The sequence below is a fragment of the Protobothrops mucrosquamatus genome, unplaced genomic scaffold (genome assembly GCF_001527695.2).
Source record: "Protobothrops mucrosquamatus isolate PMUCROS unplaced genomic scaffold, P.Mucros_1.0 scaffold1062, whole genome shotgun sequence".
NCBI classification, from domain to species: domain Eukaryota; kingdom Metazoa; phylum Chordata; class Lepidosauria; order Squamata; family Viperidae; genus Protobothrops; species Protobothrops mucrosquamatus.
The window spans coordinates 97432-116587 of NW_015387292.1; the positions used below are offsets into that span (position 1 = coordinate 97432).

At 36.0% G+C, this 19156-nt stretch overlaps 1 protein-coding gene across 1 annotated transcript in view; it reads right to left on the bottom strand.

Annotated features, from left to right (window-relative positions):
• Window positions 1–19156, bottom strand: part of LOC107291133 — a 67335-nt gene that overhangs the window by 18412 nt on the left and 29767 nt on the right. The window contains exons 2-3 of the mRNA XM_015820095.1: window positions 9371–9525; window positions 2145–2289 (exon numbers count right to left, since the gene is read on the bottom strand). Coding sequence (XP_015675581.1) covers window positions 2145–2289; window positions 9371–9525 — 300 coding nt within the window. The remainder of the gene's footprint in view (window positions 1–2144; window positions 2290–9370; window positions 9526–19156) is intronic.

Below are 19156 nucleotides of genomic sequence, written 5' to 3' on the forward strand. Positions count from 1 at the left end.
TATATTTTATTAAAATTAAATAATTTGTAATAATGATGTTTAATATGTCAGTTTAGAAGAGAGCTAAAGGATGTTATAGAATTGTTAATTTAAGGATAATATAATTTAAGACAGAATATAATTATTGTATTGTAAACCCTGTGTGTAGCTCTGGGAAGTCGGGGGGAAGGGAGGGGGTGGGGAAGGGTGGGGTATGAGGTAGGTGGGGAGTTATATTGTTAAAATTTTAAAAATTTTCAATAAAAAAAAAAAGATATAACTAGAATTAAGTTTTTTTTTTAAATGAAAGAGATTTTGATTATTTATACTAGAGTTGATCTTTATATGATTATTACACTTTTATTTATTTAGAAAAATTTATATGGCTGCCCACTCACTTTCAGTGACTCTAGGCAGTTTACAAAAAAAATAATTAGTTTTCATTATGTATAAAGGTGCTTTCAAATAAAATTGATACTGAGATTTTTGCTAAGAATGCAAACATCATGGCTATTTGTCTCCTACGGATGTCAGGGATAAAGTATAATCCAACTAATGTGTATAGGAAAGAACTATAATAAAAGAAGGCTAGTCTGGGAACCAAATAAGCTGACTTTTCACTTAATATTCCATTGAATCACATCATCAAATCAAAAATCCAACTTTAATTATTCATGTTTAGAAGGCAAGTAAGGTCCTAATTAGGTGATTGTACTTTAGCAAGTGTTACCATCCGCTCATATAGGGATTTTATCCTGGAACAATCCACAACATTCCAAACATTTTGTCTTGCCTGAAAAATATATTTACTGGATATAAAACTTTAGATCTGTAAAAGTAAGTCACAATGCAGTATCAATATCAAACAAACAGAACCTCCAGAATAAATGCTTAATTTGACTATTATAATTATTATCTGTCATGAAATGGATGGCAGCATTTCCAATCTTGGTGCTTCTATTCATTGCACATATCTGGAAGTTCCCAATTTTAAGAATATGGGCCACTTATAATTTTTTAATAGAATAGGCAATAGAACTTACAGAATTTATAAAAGTAATATAAAATAACCACTATGGTAATATATTTTGGAAGAAACATAGGATCCATTTATGCAGCATTAATAGGAATAGCAGCTGGATCCAAAGACATAGAGCTGCATCCTCTACATGAAGTCCAACAGATGGCATGTATTATTAAGTAATATTTTAGTATTTTATGGATGAGTTGCACAAAGCCATGAATGTACCTACTAGTCTATGTGTCTGGACTAGACATGAAAAGATGCCAAATTTTTGGTTCAGGTTATTCTCTGAGGTTAATCTCAATAAAATAATTTATAAACCACAGTTGAAGTTAGCTTCTTTCCTCTAATTACAGTTGAAATTAAATACAAATTGTATTTAATTAAATATAAATTGTATACAAATCTGTACTAAGGCACTGTTAATCAACAATAGACACAAAAGTACCTGCTGTATCCTTCACATATTGCTTTGAAGAAAGATGGTCAAGATCTAACCCAGGTTTGGTTTCTACGCTTAATTACTCTATCTGATGCCTGTTAGATGTGCCAAAATGACTCTCTGTGAATTCTAGAGACTGCAATAGAAACTTGTTTGGACAATGCCATGTTGGAAAATGCTGGTTTAACATTATTTAAGCCAAATCTTTATTTCTTCTCCTAGCATCATATTTTTTTTTTGAAGCACTAATATTGTATTTAATACCTATAAAAGTTTTGTGGATATGGAGACACAGAAGCACAGAATAATATAATCTGTTTCTGTCTTCCTAACTACTGAAAATGATTCATGTGTGCAACAGGCAACATCACTTTTCCCCAATGCTTCTGAAAGTATAGTACTCTTGCAGAAAACTGTACAGCAATCTCCATTCTAGGAGAGTGTTATTTCTACACCAGGATTCCATAGATAGGTTCATTTAACTTTTAATACATATCTTACCTCTATTAGAGACCCCATGTTTACTATGGATCAATCAACCAAATAACATGAAGATATTTTATCATACATTAGAATTTTATATGCCGCTCCCATGAAAAACAAGTCTATAAATACAATCCTGAGACAATTAAATAATTTACTTTAAAGAATAAGCAACATTTTAGGAAGAGGATCTGCAGGAGTGGCATCTAAACGTACCAAGCTCCCCTGCAGCCTTGATGTCAATGTTGTCATAACCACTGCCTATCCGAACAATGACTCGTAAGGCCTTGAACTTCTCTAGGTCGTCCCGGGTGAGAGTGATAGTGTGGTACATCATTGCTCCAACAGCTTCATTTAAAACCTAAAAGACAAACACATAAAGTGGGAAATCACAGACATACTGGAGCAGACAAATCTACTCTGGAATAGTAGCTGAAGTCCAAATGTTGAATCATATTCAAATATCTATCAAGGCACATGGTTCAATCAGATAAAAATGCTAAAAAAAAGTCCAGAATAATAGCAGTAATTCTAAAACTTTTCATCCAATATTTTCGTATCAGATTCTTCATTCTGAAGTGTTTATCTTAATTTCAGACTATGAATGAAAGCCTGGATAAAAAGATCATCTGAGTAAACAGTAATCATAAACAATGAGAATCTGTATATATGTGTGTCCTTTACCTCCTCACCTATGCAGTCTTCCATGCTACCATTAAATCATAAACTGAGTCATGATATATTCCCAAGTAATCATATATTAATACATGCATTTATATAAAGCTCAAATAATTTCAGAATTTATGTAGGTTACGACGACCCTTTATCACTTTTCTCATGGTGATAAGTCCCTAATCTGGCACCTATAGATATCAAAATAGCACCAAACATCTCTCCTGAAGAAAGTAAGGCTTCCTGCCCTAGGTGAATTTACATATATATTTGCAAAACAAATTAACATTAAAAACTGGGAACAGGTCATGTTGTGAAGCAAAGTACTAGCCTGTAACATTATCTTTATTTCTAAGAATAATTTTGGTGCTAATTTAGATGGATGGTTGCAAACCTATGGTTTGTTTGAAAGAATGCTTACCTACCTGGGTAAAATACAAGAAAGTAGAAGTAGTAGGGAGTATCCTATAGATGTGAGGTTAGAGGTGGTAGTCCCAAAGATGCTTTTTTTCACGAGGCAACTGGAATTTCTTGTTTTTATTAAAGATGTTTCACTTCTCATCCAAGAAACTTCTTCAGTTCTGACTAGATGGTGGGGAATGGCAGAGCTGAAAGTTTCTTGGATGAGAAGTGAAACGTCTTCAAGAAAAACAAGGAAGTCCAGTTGCCTCATGAAAAAAACACCGTTGCGACAACCATGACTTGGATGACTGAGAATCTCCATAGACAGTTAGAGGTGGTAGAAGGCAGCATTCTGGTGATCAGTACTTTCTAATTAATTATATCCCCAATAGTCATCATTTTGTCAAAGAACAATCCTCCGCAGCAGCCATTTTATAAGAGCAAGTACACCATGTTTGCAGAAATCCAAATAGGTGGGTGTCTCTTGATATACTACTGCTTTATTTTCTCCACAACACTAATTTAAAAAACAAGTAATTACTCAAGGGTTATATAACTGAAGGAGAATGCAAGTAGTCTCCAACCCTTTCTCTTCTCTGTAAAACTTTTCTAATTTCTTTATTATGCCCTTCCAAGGGCCAGAAAAAGAATAGATACATATCTCTTAAAGAACTATCAAGTCTCAAAAGGTATTAGTAAAGTTAAAAGGAGATAATTTTATGAAACATTTGTTTCTCAAGAAAGAGAAAATCATTTGATAAATATGGACCATCCAAAATGTGTTGCTTGCCCCTTTCTTTAGCCCACAAATAGCATTAAGTTTCTGTAAATTAAATGGAAATATGGTGACGAACAAAAGCTGAACAACAAAAAAACACTCTCTCCCTGAATATTTTCTCACTGGCTAATTGGAATTCTGCAGAGTTGTGCAGTCTTATGACTTTGTATAAAACATTTGTTTAGTACAGCAGAATCTTTGCGTAAACAGTGGTGACCAGCTCAATGTGTTTAATGTGAAGAAATGTGTTTAATGTGAAGAAACACCTCCTCCTCCTTCTTTATTTATGTGCATCATGATCCCAGTGACTCTTATAGATTTCACAACCTTTACCCCACACTGCAATGTACAGCACTGGGGAAAAAGTTTTGATTACGCTTTATTCAATAGAGATGACCAAGTAAGTTTGGAGTATTAAAAAAGAGACCATTTACTTATGTAGCTCTGTCTTCCTTTATTTATGAAATCAGTCAATCTCACTTATTCCATTAAAAAAGGCCTTTCTCCCAATACTAAAGAGCAAATTGTAAAAGCAGAGAACCCTCTAATCTTTCTATTCAATGGTGTCCTACTTATTAATGTATACAGAGTTTTTACTGTTTTCCAAAGAAAATTTATCCCTAAACACCATTCATTTTGACAAAGGGAAAAAAATAAAATAAGCATGAGATGTAAATTCTTTTTTTTAAAGCCTTCTTTACATGCAATTATGTAATAGAATTATTACAATCTAATTCTCAAAGTTGGATGACAATAAAAATACAAGAGAAAAAGTAACAATTGACTTCATATCACTGGAAACTGATCCATGCGCTCTATGTGCCTTAGTAAGTTTTATACTCTCTAAAACATAGATTAATTTTGTCAGCCAAAGAGTTTTCAGACCTAAAATTACGATCACTCTTGTGACCCCCATATGTTGTGTAAACACAGCTTGGAAGAATATTTTGAATAAGCAACAACCAAGGATGAGATGCTCTGATAACAGCTTTGCATTTGAGTTGATCAGCTACAGATGATTTTAAATAAGTGGAGCAAGTTATAATTGCTCCACTTATAATTTAGGACTCTGGATGAGCTATGAATGATGGTAATTCTTAAAAGACTTTGTCTGCCATATTTGTGCAAGTTTTATCTGGCTGTTTCTTAGCCCCCTTTAGATTCCCTTTCTGGAAGACTTGGATTTAAATCTTCCAATCACCAAATAATCAGTTTCCATACAGTATTCTTTCAGCCTGCTCAGTTTTGCTCAAAGATAAGAACTGACAAAGACAAATTTATCTTGTACTTTCAAGATCCAAATTCTCAAAGATTTAGAATTCTTGTCATCACAGAAGAAAAAAAAAAGGAGTACAAAGCCAGGAAATTGGCCCACAGTATATGGAAAAGGAAGGAAAGAAAAAAAACCAGAGCAAAATGGAATAATGATGCCAACAGATCTGAATACTTCTCAGGATCAAATTATATGTTACATTCAACTATGTAAAACATGGATCCTTTTCTCTCCTTTACTTTAAATCCATGTTAGTGACCATATTTTAACTGGGACCACCTAAACAGCGAAGTGACTTCACACTAAATTGTTTTCTTCTTAACATTTTTCTTTCTTTTTCTAAAAAAGGGAGAAAGAAAGAGTGGCATACTAAATAATATAATTAGTACCTCAGCTATTGGCATTCTATTAAAGTAGTTTCAGAATTTTGCCCAGACGTCAAAACCATGTATTTCAAAATAAACCACATAATAAATCCTATCTTTTCAATAATACAAGAAGTTCACTTTTGAGGCTAAAATCTCTAAATAGTACAGATTTAAATTATTTAAACAACTGAAAAAAAATTAACAACTTGAGGAATTTAAATAGCATTAAAGTCTTCAGTTATATACAGTATGCGCTAAAAGTCTTCCTATTTCTAACAGTAAATAGGAAATAGCTCTATTTCCAAACAGTGTAACTTCTGCTTCTTTTCAAAACTTACATAAAAAATGTGACTGAAATGTATTCAATATTGTAGTGCAATTGATGTTGTCAAAGTTCTTTCCCAGTACCTGGAGACTGAGGGTATGGATAGAGAACACATTGCAAATCCATCTTAGCAAGGCTGAGCACCTTCCAGCTTTTGGCCCTTCGGATAGTATCGTTTTTAAAAAAAATGTTTAACCCTTGATGGAGTTTATAGTCCTTCAGACAAAGTGGATGTGCATTCTGGGGTTTCAGCTGCTGCTCAAAAGAGCAAAATGTAGCTGTGGATAGGATGTCTTTGACTGGCTTCATTTTTGTGTGCCAGTTGTGCCCATTCTTAGATTTGGAGGTCTTGTCACTCTTATGTCTTATTCACTTCCTGATTAGATTACTGCAATGTTCTCAACATGGTTCTGCCCAGGGCTTTTTTTCTCATAGAATGCCCAGAACGGAGTTCCGGCACCTTTTTTGGATGGAACCTTGTAGGGTAGGCAAGGCAGGTTGTATGATGTGTGTGAGTTCTGGCACCTTTTTTATTTTTAGAAAAAAAGCACTGGTTCTGCCCTTGAAGAATACTTGGTAGCCTCAACTGGTCCAAAACAGAGCAGCTGCACTAGTTTCCAGCATGCTTTAGGGACAATTCAAAATGCTGATCATCAGCTTTAAAGCCTGTGTGGTCCAGGGTTAGGTTACTTGCAAAACTGCCTATCTCTGAGTGTTTCTACCTCTCCCTCCAGATCCAAAAGGGTGGGCATGCTCCATACCCCCCTCTATAAAACAGGCCAAGGAGACTTGCCTCTCTATTATGACACCTGATCTACAAAACAGCCTCCCTTTGAGATTAAGACCTGACTTTTCCCCTGGGAATTAGACTCAGAATGTTAAAAGAATCCAACAGGTATATCAGTTCTGTGAGTTTGTTACCTATTGTCTTGGTTTTCTTTTGTATTGGATTATTTTTAATTGTGTTTCATTATGGGTTATTTATTTATATGATTGTGAACTGATCAGAGTTATATATTCTGGACTATACACAACTCTGATCAGTTAAGGTAAAACTAGACATTTCACAAAGACTTCGAATATTCTCTAAGGCAGGGGTCTTCAAACTTGGCCCTTTATGACTTGTGGACTTCAACTCCCAGAATTCCTCAGCCAGTGTGTCTGGCTGAGGAATTCTAGGAGTTGAAGTCCACAAGTCATAAAGGGGCCAAGTTTGAAGACCCCTGCTTTAAGGCTATTCTCCAAGCCCAAAAAAATCAGGGCTACATCTGAAATTCAATGGAACTTGATTGCCAGAAGTGAAAAGTGAGTAAAAAAAGCTTAAGTACATCCTTACCCTAAGTATTTTTTCTACTCTTAATCTCCTTTTCATAGTTAGCTATAAAAAGGCTACCAGGGAAATGTTAGGTAGGAACATCTAACTTATTACTCTGGAACTTGCTTGCCTCATATGAGCACTTCTTAGATTATTTATTACAACATTTCTACTTCTCACACTGCAAGGTGATTCAAGGTTTCATTTCAATTATTCTTGCCAATCAACGTGATAAGATTTTTAGCTAAGCTGAAATATTTCTAGAAAGCACTTAACTTATTGTCTAGATGAAATCCAAGTATATTTTACCTAATTTAATAGTTTCTTTTTGCTTTCATCTACTGATTTACATCAGGTACACAAAATCAATCAAAATAACCAAACTTGTACTTTGCGAACACATGCTATTTAGTTCCTACATTGTTCTCCGATGCTCTGAATTTAAGGAGCACTGCACCTGCATCAGGCTGATTGGTTGCATTAATCTCTTTCTGATCTCCTATCTATAAAAGCTGTCTTAGCCAGATCAATTGTTAAAATCAGATTATTTATTGTGGCTTCATCAGCAGCACATTTAATTATCAAATCCATACAGAGTCTATCAAAGAGATTTTTGCTGCATGCAGGAATCCAAATTCCAGATATCTGTCACAGATTATCAAGAGAATTATGTCAGTATAAACAGAAGAAGCCAGAGAAATCATACAATTAAATCAAGCATGCACGGTCATCAATTTACTATATAATACCAATTCAATTCATCATGAAGGTTAGCAAGAGCTTTCCATATGCTTGATATACACTGAGAGAAGAGTTGTTGGCTCAATCTCTTCATAACAGCACACAAAGTAGAATGCGGCATTGCAGTAAGTTTCAAAATAAAATGAATTCAGCAGTGTATCTTAATTTTACACTACAATGTTCTTTCTCCTACTTTATAAGTTTGTCTATTTGTAATTTATGTGTACAATTATTATAGGGATTTGTTAATTCAGCAGAGGAAACCTGTAGGAGTTTTTGAGATTATTAAATTACAACTCGTGGAATCCCTCAACCATAAAATATTAACCAATCCAGGTACATAAATCAATCATATGTATCTGGTGGTTCATATGGTTTTGATGATATAATAGTATACACAATTATGACTGGGAGCCACAGGTAAAAATATAATTATCCTGAAATTTTCCAAACAAAAAAGCTGAATTATTGCTAAATACAAGATAATCTTATTTTTGTGTTAATTTGCAAAGCACATTTTCTTTACAAGTTTCATCTTGTATTCCCATTGTGCCCATTCTTGGGTAGAAGATTGCAAGTGCCTTCAGACAGTCACTCAGGCCTTGGTCATAACTTGATTGAAATACTGTAATGTGCTCTACACATAGATGCTCTTGAAGATCACTTGGAAGCTACAGCTGGTCCAGAGTGCAATAGTGAGAGCCATAATGGACACATTATGTATGTGCAGTATCCCTGTTGCTTTGAAGCTACACTGATCAGCAGCTGGCTTCCAGGTACAATTCAAGGTGTTGGTTATCACCTCTAAAGCCCTGAATGGCATACACTCTGCTTATTTGGGAAACTAACCAAAGAGAGATGCAACCTAGAACTAAGGAGAAACTTCCTGACAGTTAGAACAATTAATCAGTGGAACAACCTGCCTCCAGAAGCTGTGAATGCTCCAACACTGGAAGTCTTTAAGAAGAGATTGGACATCCATTTGTCTGAAATGATATAGTGTTTCCTGCCTGGGCAGGGGGTTGGACTAGATGACCTCCAAGGTCCCTTCCACTTTATTATTTTTATTTTTATTTTTATTTTTATTATTATTATTATTGTTGTTGTTGTTGTTGATCATTGGTCAGCCAGATCTTCAGACTGGATTTGGCATTTTGTCTACCTATCGAGTCCTTACCAAGGACCTGGGATAGGCAGATGTGGATGTTTGATGTTATTACAGATATCGTCGCAGGATGGAAGCGGTTCCTAGTAAGGCTGCCTTTCCTAGTTGTTGTTGTTGTTATTACTATTATTATTATTGTATCTGGTGAGGTAAAGAGTGGGCATGTTAATTAAGCAGTGCCATCTTGTGGGATCTAAAAAGCATTTCCTTTTTGGTGTTGACTTCAGGTGTTTTCCAGATTCCTCATTCCCTGGATGGCAGTAGAGTCCTTTGGCTGTTCCCCTCCTCCCCCCCGTTTGACGTTATGGGGTTATGGGGTCAGTTATTTGTTGCTGATGATGTACTTTTAGCCACCTAGAGTCACAAGAATCAGGTGCTTTGAAATTGAAATGATAATAAATACCTTTTCGTGTATTTCCTGAGTAGATTGAGCATCACAGAATGCAACAGTAGCCAAGTCCTTCAAAATAGGCATCTCCACTGTACAATCCCTTCCATCTAGCAAAGCCACCAATGGACGAGGATGCAAAGGGCCATTCATTATTTGTGGACGTATACCTGGAATCAAATGAGCATAAATGTCAAAAAAAAACAACTAGCCTACTCATGTAAACAGAAAACTTCATCTGAATCTGTACCAAAATGCCTTGGCTTTATAATGGTAAACTGATGCTGCTTAATGCAGGAATTTATAGATTATCTAACAGTTTAATTGAAATTGTAATTCAGGGTTTATAGCACACAGAGAAGAAGCCCCAATGTGTTCAATAAAGTTTGCCCCTGGAAATTTATGTACAGAGCTGTACTTTTAAGATGATTAGGAGGACTCTTTCATTATATTCCCATTTAGAACATCTGGGTTAGCTTCAAAAAAGATGGCACAAGCACTCCTAGCTTATTCACAGGAGCCTCAGATCTACTTCTCTGCACGCAAGGAATAACCCATCCTAATAGATGCAAAGTGGAAGAACAGAGATTATGTTCTGGCTTGGAAGATGGTTCTATCAAGTAATTATCCTTTGACATTAGTACTAGATGGAGCCAGTACCACTTTTAAGCAATAAAGATAGAGACCACCAATTGATTGTCTCACTTGTTCCAAGTTACTTTGGGTGGAATCAATTTTCTCTAAAGTCAACTTGTTAATGGAAACCCATTTTAGAAAAGGCCAGTCTAGAGCACTTCTATTTGGGAAATATAGAAAAGTCAATATGGGAAGAGATTCTGCTGTTATATTAGAACTCACCCTAATCCCTCCAGGAACCTTGTATATCTTTATAGCATACACAACTTAGGAGGATGAGTCCCTTTGAACTGCGAGATGGGTAGCAAATAAAATTTGATGACAATAATAATACAAATCATCCTCCTCAGTTGTCTATGCTATAAAGATATACGAACTCTCGTCAGTCTATTCTAATTTTAAGATCCTCCCATTGTTACCAAGATGTGCTGCAATCTATTTTTGTTGTTGTTAGTTCAGATATACATTTGTTCTAGCTGCCCAGAGATGGGTGGCTTATGAGATGGGTGGCTCTTGCTTGTGAGATAGGTGGCTCTATAAATTACATAAATAAATAATAAAGATGGCAAACATTTGTGCAGCGGTCTATTCAGTTAGTAAAGAAAAAAAAAGAAAAACCTACTGCGTGTCTGATATAAATGTGTGTTGTCATTTCTGATTTGAGGTTGTTTTATGCTAATAATCTAGTGTGTATACATGCATTATATGGTCACTAACCAAAATAGGGTGATATTGATTGTAATGATGTTGTTAACTGGATCATTGTCTGATTTGATATAACAATGATAATCTAAAGTCAGGGTATAAACACACACTGGCATTGTTTCCTGAAGCTTTTACAACAAATACTTTGGTACTGCTTGCCATAGAGAAAATAGTAGGGAGATTCAGAATTACTCAATGATTATGGCATGGTGATAGGGAGCACAATGTTCATTTGTGAAATAGTTGTATGTTGCCTGATCTTTTTTCTTTGTACTGGACTGTTTTAACTTAGGTTATGGGATTCTTTCTGTATTTATTCTGTATGTGTTTGTAATTTGGTTGTTAGTTGGTCAAGTTAGGTATTTCAGACGGAGCCCATTATTTTTTTTTAAATAAATACATATGTTGAAATAGTGAATTAGGCATCAAAACTACAACACTAAAAGCAATAAATCAACTCTACCTGGATGAGTGTTTGTACAGGGCTTCCATAAATATCTATTAGAACACTGTAGAATTTTTCTTGGCTAAATATTGCACCTTGGAGATTAACGTTTCTCAATATAATGCCCTTCATTTTTATTAGGACTATAACTCCCTACTGGGCTGAACAATAGTGAAATCTATTACTGAGATAACATTAATAAAAGTTATACTGAGCACAGTAATACTGATATCCTTCATGGAATCTATTGAGGATACTTCAATTTGGAATCTTGCCTAAATGCCCCTTCTACATCTAGCCATTTATTTCTCTCTCTCTCTCTCTGTCTCTCCCTCTCCCTCTCCCTCTCTCCGTCCCTCCCTCACACACTACCAGCAATATCTGACTCAAGGCCACTGTTCAATCATAAGACATACCAGTGATTACTTCAAAATTGTTTCTAAGGTCTGAAAGAAACAATTACTTCAAACTATCTCCCTTTTAAGGCAGGAAAATTCTAGAACAGTGGTTCTCAACCTTTTTAATGCCGCGACCCCAACCGGTCGTAAGTCGAAGATTAAACCGATCGTAAGTCGAGGACTAAACCGGTCGTAAATCGAGGACTACCCAACCGGTCGTAAGTCGAGGATTTCCCTGCCCGGGAGCGCCACGCATGCGTGGTTCCGCCCCCTGCGCCGGCCGAGGCGTAGCTGGCAAGCGGCAGAGACGGAGCAGGCCNACCACCAGCTGGCCCAGCCCAAGGGAGGTAAGGCACCCGCTGAAAAAGGGGAAAAAATGGCGGACAAAAAAAATGGCGGACAGCCTTGCTTGGCGACCCCCATGAAATGGTCGATCGACCCCAAATGGGGTCCCGACCCACAGGTTGAGAACCACTGTTCTAGAATATTACAAACATGTCCCTTAAGATTATTGCTTTGATTTACTTTATTGTTCAGCACTAAAAACAAAAGACAATGAAAACATTTGTGGATACAATCCATGTTCATAAGGAAGGGCTGGAGCTGTGACAGTTAATCATACAGAACAAAATCAAGAAAAAAATCTATTCTAATTTCCTCTATTGTTAAACCAAATTATTACATTTATCAGTATATGCTGTCTATATTACTGACCAAAGTGTGACTCTCTTAAAACTGGAATAAAATTTCCACTTTTCCTCACCATTGGCCATATTAGCTAGGAATAATGGGAATAATACTAACTGCAAGGCTACGCATTATCCTGTATTAGAGTTAGATCAATTCATAAAAGGGCCTGAGGGAGCAAGTGTTTAGAGATGAAACAGCATGATATCTCCAGAATTTCCATGTTCTTCATCCAGCTCCCTGCCCAACAATCTTAATATTTTCAATGTTCTTTTATTTATATATTATTTATCTATATATTCTTTCAAAGGATCATTTTTATTTATAAGAATGACCTTGCGTTAACACGGCCTCACAGTTTGGGGCATAAAAAGGCAAGCCCAGAGCTTGTTTGAAGAAAGAGCAAGAGAAAGAAAAGTTAAACTATGACGGTAGATAGTACCCTAAGGCAGAGTTCCCTAACCATTCTGGGTTGGGGGCCCAGAGCGGGGGGGGGAGGGGAAGAGAGGATGATTTTGTGGGAGGAGAAGGCACATGTGAGTGTGCATGTGAGCGCCTGTGACGTTTGCAGCGACACTTGTGCGAGTTGGGCCGCAAGTGCCTGTAATGAGCTTGCATGAGTGGGGCTGTAAGTACCTGCAACGAGGCTCACGCGAGTGGGGCCGCAAGTGTTCCCAATGAGGCTTGGACAAGTGGGACCATGAGCGCATACCAGCTGGCCACTCACAGGGCCCAGTGCAATTAGGCTGCAGCCCACAGGTTGGGGACCACTGCTCTAAGCGGTAGGAGTTGACGACAGTGTTAAGCAAATTTGTTAGTCTACATTCTGTAAATGGGTTTTGTGACTAGCCACTCCTTCAGAGTATCCTTTTTGAGAAGACACCCAGAACATGCTTCCCTCCCAATTTAAATGCATCTAGCAGTTCACAAATATTGTTTATGCTAACGTTACGACTGAAATTATTAGTGGATACTTGAGATAGGCCCCTCAGCATCATACTATACATGTAAATAAAATCTAAACTCTATTAGGAGTCAGTTTGGGTAGTGGTTGAAGTACCAGGCTACAAACCAGGAAGCCGTAAGTCCCATTTTAGGCACGAAGCCACCTTGGTCAGTAACTTTCTCAGCCCTAGGAAGAAGGCAATGGTAAACTTCTTCCGAAAAAACTTGCCAAGAAAAGTGCAGGGAATTGTCCAGGCAGTCGCTAAGAGTCAACGTTGGTTTGAAGACACCCCCTCCTAAAACAACCACCATTAGATCCAGACAAAAGGGAAATTACAAAGGAAAAAAACAATTAATTTCATGCAAAATTAGGAAAATATTACAAGTTGTCTATTTTATTATGCATTATAGAGCATGCTGATTTTGTAGATTTAGCATTTTGTGAAATTTTGGCCAACAGTCTGTTTATTTAGTTAGCTCTTTAGGGGTTATGAAATCAATATGTCAACCCAGATAACTTTTCAGATCAATTTTGTAAAAAATGTAGCTTGCATGCAGAATGTGTCCTACATTCAGATTCAGATTCTGAGAACTAACTGAACTTTGCATTCCTAGGCACCCTAAGTACCTCCCAGCTCTAGTGGCTAAGATGAGTTATTTATTTAATCGAATTTATATCTGCTGCAATCAAAAGAACTCTTGGTAATCAGCAATGAGTATAAAACAAAAGCAATATCTACCACAACATGCTTGGTACGTATATAACCAATAAAACCACAATAATCACAGTAACTTATTCATAAACAATCAAAAACATCCTATCACTCACTATAATTTTTTTGAAACAGTTATGTTTTTAAAAATTTCCAGAAGGTTAACAATGTAGGGGCAAACTGATTTACAAAGATATTCAAAAGTGTTTTTGATTTTGACAACTGCCTACTTAGCATGATACCTTTATTTTTTGTCTATGGAGATTCTCAATCATCCAGGTCATGGTTGTCCCAAAGGTGCTTTCAAAAGGCAACTTTTACAAGCACCTTTGGTACTTTATTTTTTATATTTATTTAATTTTATTGTGTATGTTTTATACAATATTGTATACTGTAAATCTCCCAGAGATCTTCAGCTTTTGGGTGGTTTAAAAATGTTTAACTAAAAAACAAGATTCACAACTCATTTAACTCTTGCCTATATATTTAATGGAACTGCCCCAATGAATTGTACTTTAAAGAAAAAGCTAAATAAAATATTTGAAATTGGATACCTTGTTCCTATGCTTTCATACTTTTGTTTACAACAAAATAATGCATCTTCCGGCATTTCATCTACAATACAGGTAGTTTTTGACTTCCGATCACAATTGAGCCCAAAATTTCTATTGCTAAGCAAGCTAGCTGTTAATTGAGTTTTGCCCCATTTTACGCCTTTTTGCCACAGTTAACACTGCAGTTGTTAATCATGCAGTTATTGAAGAAATTTGGCTTCCTCTGTTGATTTTGCTTGTCCAAAGCAGCTGGGAAGATTAAAAATGGTGATCACATGACCCTGGGATACTCCAACTGTTGTAAATACATGCCAGTTGCCAAGCTTCCAAATTTTGATCATGTGATCATGGATATGCTGCAATGGTTGTAAGTTTGAAAAGCAGTCATGTCACTTTTTTTCAGTGCTGTAACTTTGAACAATGACTAAATGAGTGCTAAGTTGAGGACTATTTGTAGGCATGGCAGCCTGCTGAGAAGATTTGGTAAAAGAAAGAAACTGGCCCTAAGCAGATCACAACAACTAGAAGAGAAAAACAGATAAAACCAAATGATTTGCAATCTGGAGCTGAATTACTATGTTTTGTCCATATTAACCCTATTCTGGTATAACAAAGCATTCCAGCTGTACATTGGACTCTGGTGTGTAGTCCATAAAATTGAGAATATCATTTAATGACACCCTTGTGGTATTACTATCACAATGAAAATGGGAAAAGAAATGGAAGGGAAACTGAAGAGAGATTTCCCCATCAAGAAAATGGATTGAGAAGGCCACTGCAAGTTACTCTGTTCCCATATTCCTCTATAATTTGTAATCTGAGGTTGGTTCCTCATAAAGCGGGAAACATTTATAACTGACCATGCATTTGGGGGATCTATGCCTCATTTTTGAAATGCTTTTATATTCTGATTAAATAGCTGGCTTGACAAGGTTTGCTTGAGTAAAAACATTTAAGAATAATATCTATCTCTGTATTTTTAAATTTACAAATGTAAATTATTATATTGAAAAAAATTAAAATGTTTAAAAACAATTGTTTAAATGTTTAAATTTAATGAACAATTGGATGATGCTAATTATTTCAGCTTGTCGGAAAGAGAACTTTAGACCTGAATTAATAAAGAATATGCTGCATTAGTTCAAGAAAAACCACTGACAGATTTGCTCTCTAAAGATATATGAAAAATATACGTCCCTAGATCAAAATGTATTATTTCAAATGATTCATCTGCTCCTCCTCAAGAGCTTTTAGACCAACACATACTATATCAAAAACCAACTCAGCACATAAAAAAAAAAAGAATGAATTGGTGCAAAGACGAAGCGTAGAAAGATGCTTCTCTTAGGAGGACTTAACTAACATTGCCCATCCCTGTGAATGATTTTGGTTGCAAGCTTAAACAGATCCACGCAAAATGTGGTTTGACCTCTACGTTCTTCAGACTTGGTAGTAATTTATTGGTGGAAAAGCCTTTCTCTTCTTTGCATCACTATTGAGAATATAGTAAAGACTAAAATATTCCTTCTCTAACAATAGTCCAAAATTACATTATTGTCTTGGAAATAGTAAAGGAACAGCAGCATTGTGCAAAGTACAACCAAACAGATAGTTCATTGTCTGCATATGTGTAGTTTTCTTATAGAAAGAAAGCAAGGCAAAGAAAGAGCCAGAGAGATAGAAATGTGTGACTGTATTCAATGGGAACTATCATCAATAAAGAAAAAGGTATGTACAATAGAAAAGAAATTGAATCTAAGTTTTCTGATTGGAATACTAACAAGCTGATATAAAACTGCTTTAAAAATAAAGGTGGTCTCTTCTTACTCCAAAGCCTTCCAATATTGTGGCAGTTGTCAGAAGCATTGTTCAATAAATATTTTCTGGTGCTCTCAGCTCTTTATGGAGTTGAGCCAATGTTCCAGTGGGCAGCTTTTAAGGGAAAGAGTGGGAAAGCAGGGGAAGAGGGATGGCGAGGAAGTGCTTTCTATCTGCAAGGAGAACTGGTCCACCCCAACTCGCAAGCTGCACAGCTGGTTGTGTGGCAGTTCAATATAGAAAATGCTTTGGTTGTTGTTCCTGTTTTTTTAAACACACACACACACACACATAGACACACACAAAGCCTGCTTGTCCTCTTTTGCTGCTTGCCACCCACTTGTATCCGAATCCAATGGCACCCCTGCCAAGAGAATGAGGGAGTCCTCTGTGGTAAATGGCAGCCTTTGTGTAGCTGCAAGACGGCTACTATCTCACCGAAACAAAAGAAGAGAAGCCATTTGCCTAATTCTTATTAATCTCACTTGTTTGTGTCACGCCACTTCTTTTCCTTAAAAAAAAAAAAAAGCAGAGAAAGACGGTTTTAAACATCTCCTTTGACAGTATATAAAAAGTGAATTGAGGAGCAAGCCAAGCGTTTGCACAAACTACTCATTAGCAACGAAAGTCACTGCAGCTTGAAAAGTAAGGCACATTTTATTAAGCAAATAGAGAAAAAAAAACAGGAAATGGCCCCTTGCCTTAAAAATTTTGCCTCCACAATCTTCTTATTCAAAACTCTAGGAAATATAAGGAGAATGAGAACGAGAAGAGAGGAGAAGAGTATAAAATACTACACCAATATTTGGCCAGCCGATTCTCTTCTTGACTACGAAGGGGGATCTTCAAACAAGCACCCCATGTTCACAGCCACACAGTTTCAAGACAAATATCTTTCTGGACAAAAGAGGGAAAAGAAAAGGGTTTTGTCCCACTACAGAAGAATAGTCTGAAATTTGCTGAAGAAGTTATAGTTATCTCTGACAGCTCCAGACTCTTGCAAATACTCCCACAAGACTTTACCACAGCTTTTAACTAAACAAAGTTCTTTTCTGATGCTTGAATAAATCATGAAAGAGCTATACCCCCAATAAATCTGACCTCCCATTTGACTTGTATATGTGGTTCCTGAAAAATATATTTAATATCTGCCATGAGTAACACAATTTGATATTTAAAGTGAAACATCTTCCAGTGATACATATACTCCACTTAGATTAGGACTTTAGCTGAAATGACAAGTCCTGAGAGAGGGACAGAGGGACAGACAAACACACATGCATTTTGTTAGATCACTACTGCTGTTTGCATGGTACATTTTGCAAATAATTACAGAGGGCTGTCTTGGCAAGTAAATATTTTCTAGAAAGTGGGAAGTGATTACCAGAATGTTACCCACACCCATTTGCTGGTAACATCCTTTTAAGAGGAAGTAGCAATGTTTAATACTTCTTTATCGTGTTTTAAAAATAAAAGTTTAATAAGCAATTAAGAGTAAAGTTTGCATCTAGATGTCATTTTCATATATTAGTGACTCAAAAATTAAACCTGAAGAGCAGAAAGAAATCAGGGTGCAGGCAGTTTCTCCTGCCCCTTGTGAGGATCATATAAGTGAGCAATCAAACACTTCTAAATATTTTGTCTATACGTTATATCTTAACAACTTAAATTAATTGAAAAACATTGAGATATATGATGGACAGAGTCATGCTATATAAGGTACAACATAATTTAAGAAGCTGTAGATGCAAACATTTTTGTTTCTCAAATATGTCTGTAACATTAGGTGGAATAATTATATTTACATCTGGACACAATCCAAATAAAATGAAGCATTTATAGTTACAATAGGTTTTAGCCAGAAATGTTATATTTTAATCTTTGAATCAATGAGATCTGAATTAAATAATAACAGCAACCACAAACAGAGACCTCTCCTAAACAAGAATTTCTCTGTATCATCATTTTTAGTAATGTATCTGTCTTAGGCAAAACATTCTTGGGTTACATTGATTATATGGATCTGGGTAAGTCTAGCTTAATTCTGAATTAGCATGGCAAGGGTTTTGGTCATTGTAAATCTTCTTCAGAAGATGGCTAACAAGAAAGATATGTAAACCCTGTAATTTCCAAGATCTCTGGCAGCTTTCAATACTACTATTCTATCTAAAGATGGGGACAAGTGTGTTACATATTATGTGGTCCTATACCAGATAGTTTGCTAGCAGACTACTTGGTCTGTCACATAGAATGCACTGTACTATGGCAATATCACACTCGTTTTAATTCCGATTGTCATAAAAAAATATAATCCCGGTATATGATGATGGTACTTAAGTTTAAGGAACTTCAGCAGTCCCTTAACAAGAACATGCTTGACACAGAAGTGAGCCCATGTTCAATCTTGGGGTTCCCTGTTAAGGAGATTAAGCACTAAATAAAGGGCAAGTATGTCTGCCTGAGAAATGAGGATCTGCTGCTCAGCAGAGGATTTATTAGTGAAACACAAATTACTGAAAGATATGGAAAAGAAATTGGTGGAAGTGCTGTGGATATGTATGTCAGTACGGATATTACTAAACAGACAGTGTGGATAATGCTGAGTTACACAGAACAATGATCTGATAGTATACTTGTCCTTTCTTGAAGTATGCTGAAGCTATGTAGACACTAATGAGGCTCAATAAACGGATATTCAAGTCTAGATACCAATTTGGGTGATGATATTCAAATTGTTTGGCCCAGGGTTGCATTGTAAGGGACAGCTTTATAGTTCTGGGAAACAATTAGATCTGCATTGTCATCAAAGCTCAGTAATTTAGATCATGATCAAAATAGATGATGCTTCTAGGATTATTTTGATTATGGTTTCAGAATTTTATTATGCTCCTCTTAGAAAG